This window comes from Penaeus vannamei, chromosome 4 (assembly GCF_042767895.1).
Source record: "Penaeus vannamei isolate JL-2024 chromosome 4, ASM4276789v1, whole genome shotgun sequence".
In the NCBI taxonomy this organism is placed as follows: Eukaryota; Metazoa; Arthropoda; class Malacostraca; order Decapoda; family Penaeidae; genus Penaeus; species Penaeus vannamei.
Window position 1 is genome coordinate 486,620 of NC_091552.1, and position 12,500 is coordinate 499,119.

The 12,500-nt window shown below is 38.1% G+C and overlaps 2 protein-coding genes across 3 annotated transcripts in view; both read left to right on the forward strand.

Annotated features, from left to right (window-relative positions):
- LOC113819519 (titin) overlaps nucleotides 1–5,066 on the forward strand; it is a 7,004-nt gene extending 1,938 nt beyond the window's left edge. The window contains exons 4-5 of one of the 2 annotated variants that reach the window (XM_070119260.1): nucleotides 1–4,158; nucleotides 4,189–4,752. The exon at nucleotides 1–4,158 is cut by the window's left edge and continues 524 nt beyond it. In XM_070119260.1, coding sequence (XP_069975361.1) covers nucleotides 1–4,158; nucleotides 4,189–4,749 — 4,719 coding nt within the window. In that variant the 3' untranslated portion in view covers nucleotides 4,750–4,752. The other variant, XM_070119251.1, reaches the window with a different exon arrangement.
- Nucleotides 5,067–6,440: 1,374 nt separating this feature from the next.
- Nucleotides 6,441–12,500, forward strand: part of mRpS10 (mitochondrial ribosomal protein S10) — an 8,472-nt gene continuing 2,412 nt past the window's right edge. Inside the window, exons 1-3 of the mRNA XM_027371748.2 lie at nucleotides 6,441–6,598; nucleotides 11,218–11,406; nucleotides 12,111–12,250. Of these exons, the coding sequence (XP_027227549.2) occupies nucleotides 6,551–6,598; nucleotides 11,218–11,406; nucleotides 12,111–12,250 (377 nt within the window). The 5' untranslated portion in view covers nucleotides 6,441–6,550. The remainder of the gene's footprint in view (nucleotides 6,599–11,217; nucleotides 11,407–12,110; nucleotides 12,251–12,500) is intronic.

Consider the following 12,500-nt stretch of genomic DNA (forward strand, 5'->3'; position numbering starts at 1 on the left):
ATTACTGCTGAGATTGAAGACTCGACAATTCGACAAGTTATTAACCAGTTGCTACCTGATCACAAGGACACGCAGAATACACCCAGCACTTCACAGGAAGCACAAAATAAACTCGATGCTGCCCTTGAGAAACCAGCAGCATGTGGCCAGGGATCTGCAGACTGCGTAGCCAGGCCGAGTGAGGGAGTGTCTCAACTATATGACGTTTCCACCACTAACACAGGAGAGTCTGTCTCTGAGCACAACCTTCCCCAGGAGCCTCATGCTACTGAAGGTCGCGCCGAAGAAGAAAATCAAGGTCTTATCGTCCCTGGAATATCACAGCTCAGTTATGACAACAAGGCCATTGTACAAGATCACCAGGTAAGGGACAGTGAAGTTAAAAATGAAATCGCATCCCCAGAACTCTCGGCTGCGCCAAGGTATGATGACACACCTGAGACCATCGTCCATATTTCTCAAATAGTAACTTCTATTCAAGAAGAGAAGATGCCTCCCACACAAGAGAACCAACTGCATCAAAATGATGAGCAATTGATTGCCCAGGGACTGTTCCCAGTTCAGACTGATGAACAGCAGGCTGCCATTCAAGGAGAGCAGGTCTTTGATGAACAAGGCACAGGACAGATCTTAACCCAGGAACCGGTCTCTAGCTTGCAAGAAGACTCGGATCTGGAGAAAATACAGTTCCCAGCTCAAGAAGAAGAGCAGTTCACCACTCAGACTGCTATTACTGAAGAAGAGAGTCCCATCCAGCTTGGGGAACAAGGCGGAGATCAACTCTCCATTCAAGAGGAGGAGCAGCATCTTAGCCAGGAAGGCGAGTACCATGCGAAAGTACAAGAGTACGTCCCTCTCCAGGACGAATATCTTGCTTCAGCCGTGGAGGCTCGAACAGGCAATGAACAAATCTACCCCCTTCAGTGGCGAATTCGTGTTCCCATGCCGTCAGAGGAAGGGTCTCCTGTGCAAGGTGAAGGCCAATTTGCTGTCAACCAGGAAGAAGGAAATACAATCCAGGTAGAGGAAGAACCCACTACCCCAGCTGTTCCTCTTCAGGATGAAGAACAATTTGTGGAAAATTTCGAAGAACAATTCCCTACCCTAGCTTCCGATGTACAGTCGTATACTGGAGAACAGAATCCTGTTTACAACGAAGAATACATCCCTGCTTATGGACATGAACAGATCTTCACTCCCACTGGAGAACAATTTCCCACCGAAAGAGAAGAGCATTTCTCCGTCCACACAATTGAAGTTCTCCCAGTTGATGATGGAAATGGACATTTCTCTGTAACGACTGTCTTCCCTGAACAGCTAGATGATGAATCTACAGGCTTCCCTGTTCCAGGCGAGGGCTTCCCTGTTCAGGAAGAGGAAGTTCATGGCTATGGAATCGAAACTTCTGATGTGCTAAATATTCCCCCAACGAAAGTACCATCAACATTCATCATTGAAATACCATCCGAAGTATTTGAAGCTCCTGCTGAAGTAGCAGCCCAAGGTACGTTTGGTGTGGCTCAGACAGATCTTCCTCCAGGTTATATGGGAGAACAAGAAACTTCAAGTCAGCCTGAAGTCGCACAAAAGGAATACACAGAAGATTATTTCAATCAAGCTGTGACTTCGTTTTATGGTCTGCAAGAAAAAGATGAGACAACTGTTTCTCCAACTGACTTGGAACATGACCAGGTCCCTGAGGCTGTCCAGCCTTTGTGCAACAGCATTTCATGTCCAAGCCAAGACCAGGAATATAGTTATGGAATTGTAGATGAAGTCTCTCCACAGACTCCACCCTTTACTCAGGATCTAAGTGTTGAAAAGTTTGACAGCACGCAGGTCCAGGATTCTACAGGCCTTGTTGAAGAGGAAGATTATTCCAATGAATCATCAGAAGAGATCTATGGAGGGAGTGATAATCAGACAACAGTGGCCCCTGAAGACAGTGAACAGAACGAGGTTTTCCAGGTAGACATCCGCCATGAAAGTCCTGTAACTTTCAGTGGGGAAGGAGACTTTCAAGAACCAGAAGTGAGTATCATCCACCAGATTCCACAACTCTATGAAGCTCCTGAGACAGCCTTTGTAACAGAAGAAGCTGTGACTGCATTCGAGACTGGCACAGAGATAGTGACTGAAGTGCCAGAGCAAGATAATGTTCAGCTAAAACTCCATGAAGGTAGCCTGGAGATAGATTCCTCATTGTACATCATCCCTGATGTACACCCTGAGGTCTTGAGCAGCAGCAGCGACCCTGTAGATCCTGTGGTGTCCCTGATTCAGAGGGGAGAGAATGATCGTCGCCAAAATGCAAGCAGTAATACTACACATGGAGTATCAACTTCAGACCAAGGACCTGCTGAAGATGCCACACAGCCTACCTTCCTTCAGGATGAGTACACTACTATCCTTCCTGACACCCGGGAAGATGTTACTCCCACTCCCTATGATGAAGACACCACCTCCATTCCCACTGAAGGGGAAGATACTACATTCCTTCTAGTAGCCAAAGAAGATACAACACCCTTTCCAGCTGATGTAGAAGAAACTACAGCCTTCCAAACTGGCCTCCATGACATTACCGACATCCCTTTCAATCAAGTTGATGAGGCAAGAATTCCACTCTCAACTCAAGGGGACCACGATACTGAAGGTCTCATTGCTCCCGACGTCCACGCAAACACAGGTGAATTCAACAAAGATCAAGACACTGGATATCCACACACTAATTATCATCAGGAGTCACAGGCACCTGAAATCACTTACTATGAGGCATCTCAGGACCAGGCCTCGGATTCAGTCCCACAGACACCACAGGAAGCAGTCACTTTTGAACAGGAAACAGTTGCTTATGGGCAGACACCACAAGAACCAGTATTTGAAGAAGGACTACAAGAAAACCAGGAACCAGTCACTCTTGGAGAAGGGTCAGTTACTTTCGAACAGACTCCACACGAACCTGTCACTTTTGAACAAAGACCACAAGATGTCACTTTCGAACAAGTACCGCAGGAGCTAGCGACTTTTGACGAGGTTACTTCTGAACAATTACCACAGAGACCAGTAACTTTTGAACATGAGTCACAAAACACAGTCACTTATGACCAGGTACCACAGGAGCCAGTCACTTTTGACCAAGTACTACAAGAACCAGTCACTTATGACAAGGAACCACAAGAACCAGTCATTCTTGACCAAGTACCACAGGAACCAGTTATTTATAACCAAGTACCACAAGAACCAGTCACTTTAGATCAAGTACCACAGGAACCAGTCACTTTTGACCAGGAACCACAGGAACCAGTCACTTTAGATCAAGTACCACAGGAGCCAGTCACTTTTGACCAAGTACCACAAGAACCAGTCACTTATGACAAGGAACCACAAGAACCAGTCATTGTTGACCAAGTACCACAGGAACCAGTTATTTATAACCAAGTACCACAAGAACCAGTCACTTTAGATCAAGTACCACAGGAACCAGTCACTTTTGACCAGGAACCACAGGAACCAGTCACTTTAGATCAAGTACCACAGGAGCCAGTCACTTTTGACCAAGTACCACAAGAACCAGTCACTTATGACAAGGAACCACAAGAACCAGTCATTCTTGACCAAGTACCACAGGAACCAGTTATTTATAACCAAGTACCACAGGAACCAATCACTTTAGATCAAGTACCACAGGAGCCAGTCACTTTTGACCAAGTACCACAGGAACCAGTCACTTATAACCAAGTACCACAGGAACCAGTCACTTTTGACCAGGAACCACAGGAACCAGTCATTCTTGACCAAGTACCACAGGAACCAGTCACTTATAACCAAGTACCACAAGAACCAGTCATTCTTGACCAAGTACCACAGGAACCAGTTATTTATAACCAAGTACCACAAGAACCAGTCACTTTAGATCAAGTACCACAGGAACCAGTCACTTTTGACCAAGTACCACAGGAACCAATCACTTTAGATCAAGTACCACAGGAACCAGTCACCTTTGACCAAGTACCACAGGAACCAGTCACTTTAGATCAGGTACCACAGGAACCAGTCACTTTTGACCAAGTACCACAGGAACCAATCACTTTAGATCAAGTACCACAGGAACCAGTCACCTTCGACCAAGTACCACAGGAACCAGTCACTTTAGATCAAGTACCACAGGAGCCAGTCACTTTTGACCAGGAACCACAGGAACCAGTCACCTTTGACCAAGTACCACAGGAACCAGTCACTTATAACCAAGTACCACAAGAGCCAGTCACTTATGACCAGGAACCACAGGAACCAGTCACTCTTGACCAAGTACCACAGGAACCAATCACATTTGACCAGGGACCACAGGGAACTGTCATTTTCGAACCAGTCACTTTTGAACAAGGACCCCAAGAACCAGTCATTTTGGAGCAAGGGCCACAGGAAACCATACCTTTTGAACAGAATCCACTGGCACCAACATCCTTTGAACAAGAAACCGTCGTTTCAGAACAAGAACCAGCTATTTTTGAACAGGGAACTGTTACATTTGAACAGGCACCACGGGAACCAGTGACATTTGAGGAAAGACCCGAGGTGCCATTCACTCTCGACCAAGCCACACAAAGCCCCTTCTCGCCCGACCAGCCTGCGCAGGAACCCTTCTCCTTCGAGCAGACATTCCCAGAATCACACACTTTCCAGCAGACTTCCCAGGACTTCCCCCGCGCCCCCCCTCTCCTCGGCCTGTACCTTCCCCCTCACGCCTAAAAACAGTTCCTAAAGTTGTTTTCAGTAAGAGCTTCGTAGTCAGGGGTTTTTCATGATGCCTATATTTATTTGTAACGGTAGGTGGGTGGAAGTACATGGTATTGCTCAATAAGTGTCATTTGTGAGTCTCTGGTCTCACCTGTGTGTCTGCGTGTGCGTGCGTTCGTGTGTGCTGAAAGCTATGCACCGTCAAACGGAATTTTGCTTTTGTTGTGCCTGTGAGGTATTTTTCCCTTGCTTGGACCTTCGGCTACAGTCCGGCAACCAAAGGATGGATGGCGATGCATTGTCTTATGTAATAAATTTTGTACGGTGAAGTATGTATTTTGATTCCTTGACCCTTGTGTTTCATTCGAGATTTAATGGATGTAATATGTATATCATCAATAAGTAATATATATCTTGTATAAATTTCTAGAAATGATTTTTATCAGGCAATGCATTTTTAAGATCTTTCTGAAGATATAAGGGAGGAAAGCAAACGGACTTGCATCTGAACATTTGTCGGTTTCATTCTACCAACCTATATACTGATCTTTTTATGCAGATCTATCTAAATATGAAGCTATCTACTACAAGTGGTAATGTGAAGACTTCACACCCACACAAATGTCTACAAATACACCCTCTACACACACACACACGCACACATATATGCATATACATACATACATACATACATACATATATATATATATATATATATATATATATATATATATATATATATACATACATACATACATACATACATACATACATACATGTATATATATATATATACATACATACATGTATATATATATATACATATATATATACATATATATATATATATATATATGTATATATTTATATATATATACATATATATATGTATATATATTTATATATTTATATATTTATATATATACATACATACATGTATATATATACATATATACATACATATATATATATATATATATATATATATATATATATATATATATATATATATATATATATATATATATATATATATATATATATATATATATATATATATATATATATATATATATATATGCGTGAGTGCGTGCACACACACACACACACACACCCTCGCGCGCGACACACACATGCACATTGGATATCAGCCTAGACATGCATAGCAACCCGGCAAATAGATGGTTAAATGCATATTTATCAGATATATAGACAGATGTGCCTTTATTTCTGCATGTGTATTTATGAAAATTCATTGGGTCGGGCCTGGCACAATTTTAACAAACCAGCGGAATGTATAGAGTAAAGGAGTGCCGAGTGGCATTACTAATTATGTATTATCGCAGTATTCTGAATTACCGCACTCGCAATATTATATACTACGCGAAAAGGATGCGCCATTTCAGTGGATACTTCAGGGCTTCAGTCGTTGGCAAAGGTAATATCTCTAAGAAGGCATAACATGATGACCTAAGTGACACAGACCCATTATGAAGAAGTTACACATGTACTGAGAATAGCACACAAAGGCGTTTAGCTAGTTTATTTAACGCAAACAAATGAATGCTTGAACAATGTTGATTGCAACAAATGTAGGAAAAGTATGAAGGGAAAGGAATATTTCCTGCACTGTGAAGATATTCATTATCATTCATACCTTTTCTAAGAACGAACTTCACAAATTTCCACAATTCGATACTTTAAAATCTTTCTGCTAAATATAGCGCAAAGAGCTTCCTTCGCTAGACATTCGCTACACAAGTTTGTTTACATTTATCAGACCAGCGTTGTTACATGAGGAGGCTGGAAGAAAATGAGGAGTGCGGTCTGTTCTCTCTTGGTTCGTGCACTCAGGAATGAGGTAAGTTATTTAGATAGCCTTTCAGTATGATATTAATATGATAACATGTATATTTTTTTTATTCAACGGAAGATAGAAGTATTTGGCATGATTGTGTAATGACTGGACCGGTTTGATTCTTTTATCGAGTGTGTAATGTTTGTGGTGAATGATGATTATCATTATGTTTGTTTCGTTACATATTTGATTTAGCATCTGTGGTAACATGGCTCACAGTAAAGATTCAGAATGTCTTTGGGTTTTGAGTTAGCAACTTCAGTCCTCTCCGAATCCCTCAGGCTTAGGTGATCTGTGTGAAATTAGGGTTTGGGGAGGAGAAAAAATGTATGTTATGTGGTTAGGTCGATTTCCTGGCTCTTTATTGAAAATGGAAATAAAAAAAAAACAGTTTTTCATTTATGACAACATGACTTTCAAATGCAAACTTTAGAATTCCTCATATAGTTTAATGTAGTCAGAATGAGTCGTGGTATTTGTTAAGAAGAGCGATGCTCTCTCCAGAGATGAAGCCCCAAAACTAGGGGATCATGCAAACCTAAAAACCCAAACTTAACCTTTCCTACTTTCTATTTATTTTCTAGGTAGGTTGGAAAGCATGCTAATGCTCACAGTGTGACTGATCTTCAATAGTTTTGAATTGCAGCTATGATAATTTTGTACCCAGTTTTCTTTATTGCAGATATTTGAATTCCAACATAACTAACAAAAGAAAGTGCATCCAAATTTGTAAATGGACATGATTGACAATAACATAATTATTGTCACTTCAGAACAGTAAGCCTAACACTTTGATAAAAAACTATTGCTGTTTCTCACACCATAAATGTCCTTTGCAGCCCATAAATTGTTGTTACTCGCTTTGACATGTCCGCAAAAAACAACATATTATCTAACTGGGATCCCTGGATGGGGCAACCCCCCCCCCCCCTTTATTAGCACATTGTGCCAACTGCCACAAAAGTTCTGTTATAGAAAATATTTGTGACATACTTTTAGCGTGGAGGGAGCAGATGAGTTGTGGCAAAGAGGAATCATAGAAAATGTGGCATTGAGAACTCTGTCTGTGTGAGAGTTTTGTGGATTTAATCTCAAGTGGTGATATGAAGCAGTTATTTTTGTAATTTTGCAGTAAATATTAGGCTGCAGCAGCTGTACCTGTGTTGTTTATAACACTATTTCTTATGCTCTATAAGATGGCTGTATCTGTTTCCCTTTATCACTCTGCTTCACACACAATAACATCATAAAATTGAATCATAAATAGTGTACTTTAGTTTTGTTTGATGTTTGTGTTCCGTATGATAGGGGCCTGTGTTTATATTCATGAAAAATATAATTTTAAATTCTTTGGTAATTTATACATACACAAGAAATGGTTGGAACATTTGTTGGATCATATCCATCATGTGTGATGTTAAAAGACATTCCTAGCTTTATATAGAAAAAACAGTACCAACATTGTCATAGTAGTTTATCACTATTTATCATGGGTTAATCTTTATGGTATGGACACACTAAGCTATGGCAGTTTGAAGATGATATTCTTGTAGAGGGTAATTAGTTTCAGTTGTCAGTTCTGTGGGATGTGGGGGGGTAGAAACCCCATCAAACTTTTTTTTTCTTCTTCTTTCTTAATTATCGTTAAACAAGGAACCACTCCAAATATCATATTTTCATTTTTTGGCAATTATTATCTAACAAGGAAACTGTTGAAACTTGTTCTTGCCTTTGAAGTTTGGATTTTGTTGTCCTTTGCTGTAGTTCAGACACACAGAAGCTGCTGCTATTGTTTGATGTATCTTTTACTAGTTTATGCCTTAATACATTTTTCAATTTCAGTTTAGGATTATTAGTCAATGATAATGTAGACTAGTACACACTAAAGTGCAGTATGTCAGTCAATGAAAGTTAACAATTGGTTGAAAATAGTAGTATGGTAGACAATATATTTTTTTTATTTTTTTATTTATTTTTTGCTGAGTGTATAGCATTTATAGTAATGAATTAAACTTTTGCAAAATATAAGGATTCTTGATGTACATACTCATCCAAAAGGTTTGGTTTGACTGACAAAAAATTGTCTGGGAAATTAAGAATAAACTGTTTTTAGTATGGGAGCTATCTGAAAGCCTTTACTTGTCGATAGACTGTAGTAGTATTAGTTTTACGCAGTACTGCATGACCACAACAATTCTCTGGATAGTGCCGATGGCTGCATTCACCAATGTTTGCTCCAATGTTAAACTATTTCATATTTTTCATAATATGTAACTATATCATGGGACTCGCTGAGTGTTGCAGAAAAATTTTTCTGTTGGGTTGATGGTATTACATATATTGCAATATTTGATTATTTCTTTCAGCATTTTGGGGCAAAAAAATTGTCTTCTTTTGTTTCAGTATTAACAATTTATAACATAATTTAAGATATTGTCATAGGTAGGGGGAGATTTTAGGGTCAGAAAATTAATGAGTATCAATAGTATTGTTAGCATGGCTGTGATAATGATAATGCTGATTATCAAGATAGCATTATCTTAATAATTGTGAAAGAAATGTAAAATTTTTACTAAAAAATCAGTGAATGAATGGTTAGGTTAGATGACAAAATGCTTTCAATATCATCGAAGTGTAAACAAAAATAACAAAACAAAACTTCAGTTGATGTTGCCTGTACCCGTTGCAAATGGTTAATTTGGTGATTACTCACCACCTTGCCACCCATGAGTCAAATAATTCCTCGTACCTCTCAAGGCCTTTGCAGTTGGCAACAGACAAATAATCCTCAGGAATAGAGACATAGGGTGTTTTTTATTATTCATACTAGGAACAAAAAAAGACTGTTTTGTTTAGTGCAAATGCAAGAAGTCAATAAGGAAATCAAATGCAGTGAGCTTGCAACTTCCTTGTTATTGTAGGCCAAGGTCTGTACACTTTATTGTTTGTTTGCAAAAGTAGTTATTCTTGAAAAGTTATATTCCACATATGACTTCTAGTCCTTTTGCACATCTGCCAATTTGTGGGCAGAAGAACACTGCTTTAGAATATGAAATTTGAATGAATGTAGGAGATAAACAATTATGCTTGAGTTACATTTTAAGAAATGGTTCAGTATGGCTGCATATATAGGTGTTTTTATATATGTCTGTAGTTTGGTGTTTAGCTATAAGAAGACAGTAAAAGGACAGGCAATATATATATTCCAACACATATTTTTATTTTCGTGGATAGGAAATAGCGTGTTCTTTCATACAAATCTTTCATGTCTGCGTTTACTATTTGCTGTAATGACTTTTCTTTTAACTGCTTCATCCTTATTTTTAAAGTATTTCGTGATATGCAAGTGTTAGTGTGATAGATTGTATTGTTGATGAAGTTGAAATTTTATATCCTGTGTCAGTGGGTCTTCAGATTTGATTTTATCAAGTTTCAACTTTGATGGTTTTTCAATATTGTATATAGGAGAAACTTAATATAATTCTGAAAATATAGAGAAGTTTAAGAATGACATAACAGTGATAACTGATATAGAATAGAAATCTTAGGTAAGCTTATAATATCAGGTAAATGCTGTAAAAGTGTAAGTAGTAGATTGATAAGGATAACTGAAATAGTTCAAAACATTTTTACTTTTATTTGAAAAGGAATGTATACATATTCAGCTTTTAAGTTTTATAATATCTTCATATTCAGAAGGTTTGATACTTGAAAAGGGAATCAAATGGACTCTACAATGGTAAAATATTCACATTTATATAAATAAGTTGATTTTTTTTCTTGGTATATTTATAGTCCTGCCTTAAATCATGAATTTTCATTGATCATAAATAGAATATTAGTTTTTTGGAGATGATCCTTATGGCTTTACATTTAACCATTGTGTACAAGCCTTGTATAAAACATGGTAAGTCTATTGTATATGATAGTTAAAAATTGTCACAAACAATCAGACCATTATATTGAGGGAGCATTTATGTACAAAAGCAGAGAATATCGGCAAAAAATAAAATATGGCAGCAGCATAGGGCTGTGAAGAATATATTTTATCTCTGTGATCTGTCCTTCTTGTAGGCATACATTTTGAACTCTCTAGTGGACTCGGGAACATCCTGGAACACCATTCATTTGCTCGTCCTTTGCCGGCTCAAGCCATGTTGACGCGACAATAACAATAGTCAGTTGCGAGGGCAGTGAGTTTGTAGTGCTGTCAGTTGTGAGAAGTTTGTTAATGCCTGCTTTGTTATTTGATACTTTTTTTTTTCACTTTATGGATATGTGTTATATCACCTGGTCAGGAAAAAAATCTTGTCATTTATAATGTTGAATGTTTATTTTTGGAGTCTGTTCACATTGAAAACTGATGGCCAAATAAAATGTTCTATGAAATGATAAGTTACATTTATGCATTATATCCATAAGCATTGCCTTTTTGTACAAAATTTGGAATATATAAGAAAAGTAATATTGTATGAATGAATACACTCTTTCCTTGAATAGCAAGGTACTTAAATATTACATATATTACAGAGGCATTCTATATTACATAATATAGTTTTCATTACATTAATGAAGGGAGCAGAAAGCGGAACATCTGTTAAAATCAGTCGTCTTTATTATAGGCAGGAAGCAGTTTCAGTGGAAGTAATGCCGTAGGAAAGTCAACATCATGGGCATCTTTAGCATCAGCGGCATGGTTAAATGGAAGCAGAAAACATACACCATTATCTGTTCCCTCTGCATCAACACTGACTGTATACAGTTCCAGACTGCTCCACTCTTCGACTTCAAACCTTTCACCGTCTGAAGTTGTAAGTATACAATAGAAGTTGCTTTTAATCATCTTGTATCATGTCTCGGATGTATTCAGAAGCTCGTGTTTGTTGTTATGTAGCAAATTTTCTCCATTTTCTTTACTGTACTGGTCTGTTAGTATATTTCAAGTAGATTATTATTGTTGTTATCTCTCCCATATCATAATCTTGTATTGTGATTTCATTATATATTACATTTGCAAAAATCAGTATATTTTTATTGGAATGAAAAATAGGCATAATCTAATGATGGAACTTTTGACATATGAAGTTAACCTGATTTATGAGTAATGTGTCCTGTGTCCTATACTGCAATGAATATGCATTTATTAATTTTTTCAAATGCAGATTATATTTTAGAAGGAAAACATCTTAGGAGAGATGGGGGAAAAATATGGGTGATGAAATAGATTCTCTCTGTTTTGTCTTGCTACTCTTGTCTCTAGATCTTTTTTTTGTGGATATGAAGTTGTGTTTGATATTGCTATAAACTTGTTAGGTCTTATTGTGTGCAATATTGTAATTGACAAACATAAATATTGTGTGTATATGAAGCTAATTACTAGACATTTAATCTGTAGACAGTTTCTCTCATATTTTATGACAGTATAACTTGCAACTTTGTCATCTCTAACCGTGTTTACAGTATATGTATTTGAGCAATACTAGGATAGGTCTGGAAATCTTATTGATGATTACAGGGTCTGACTGTGGGTGAGCCTGACAAACTGTACAGCTTGGTAGAAGTAGAATGCCGTGGACATGAACCTGCTGTCTTACGTTCTTACCATACCTTTGTCACTACAGCAGCGAGACACCTTGAAATACCAGTTCAAGAAGTGTAAGATAACCTACCTTTGTGTTTATGATCTGTATATAAATGACTATTTCATTCTTAACCCCTTGGATCTGGATGCTTCGCTGACCACACGTGGCCCAAAATACGGGCATTAGGCTTCCTTGAGCTGCCACTCTGATGGGTATACGGTTTGTAGGCCAGGTGCACAAGAACTTTTGTGAGCGGTGACAAGATTATTTTCTCTTTTCTGCATAAGGTTTTTTATTTTTTTATTATATTTTTTTTAACCATT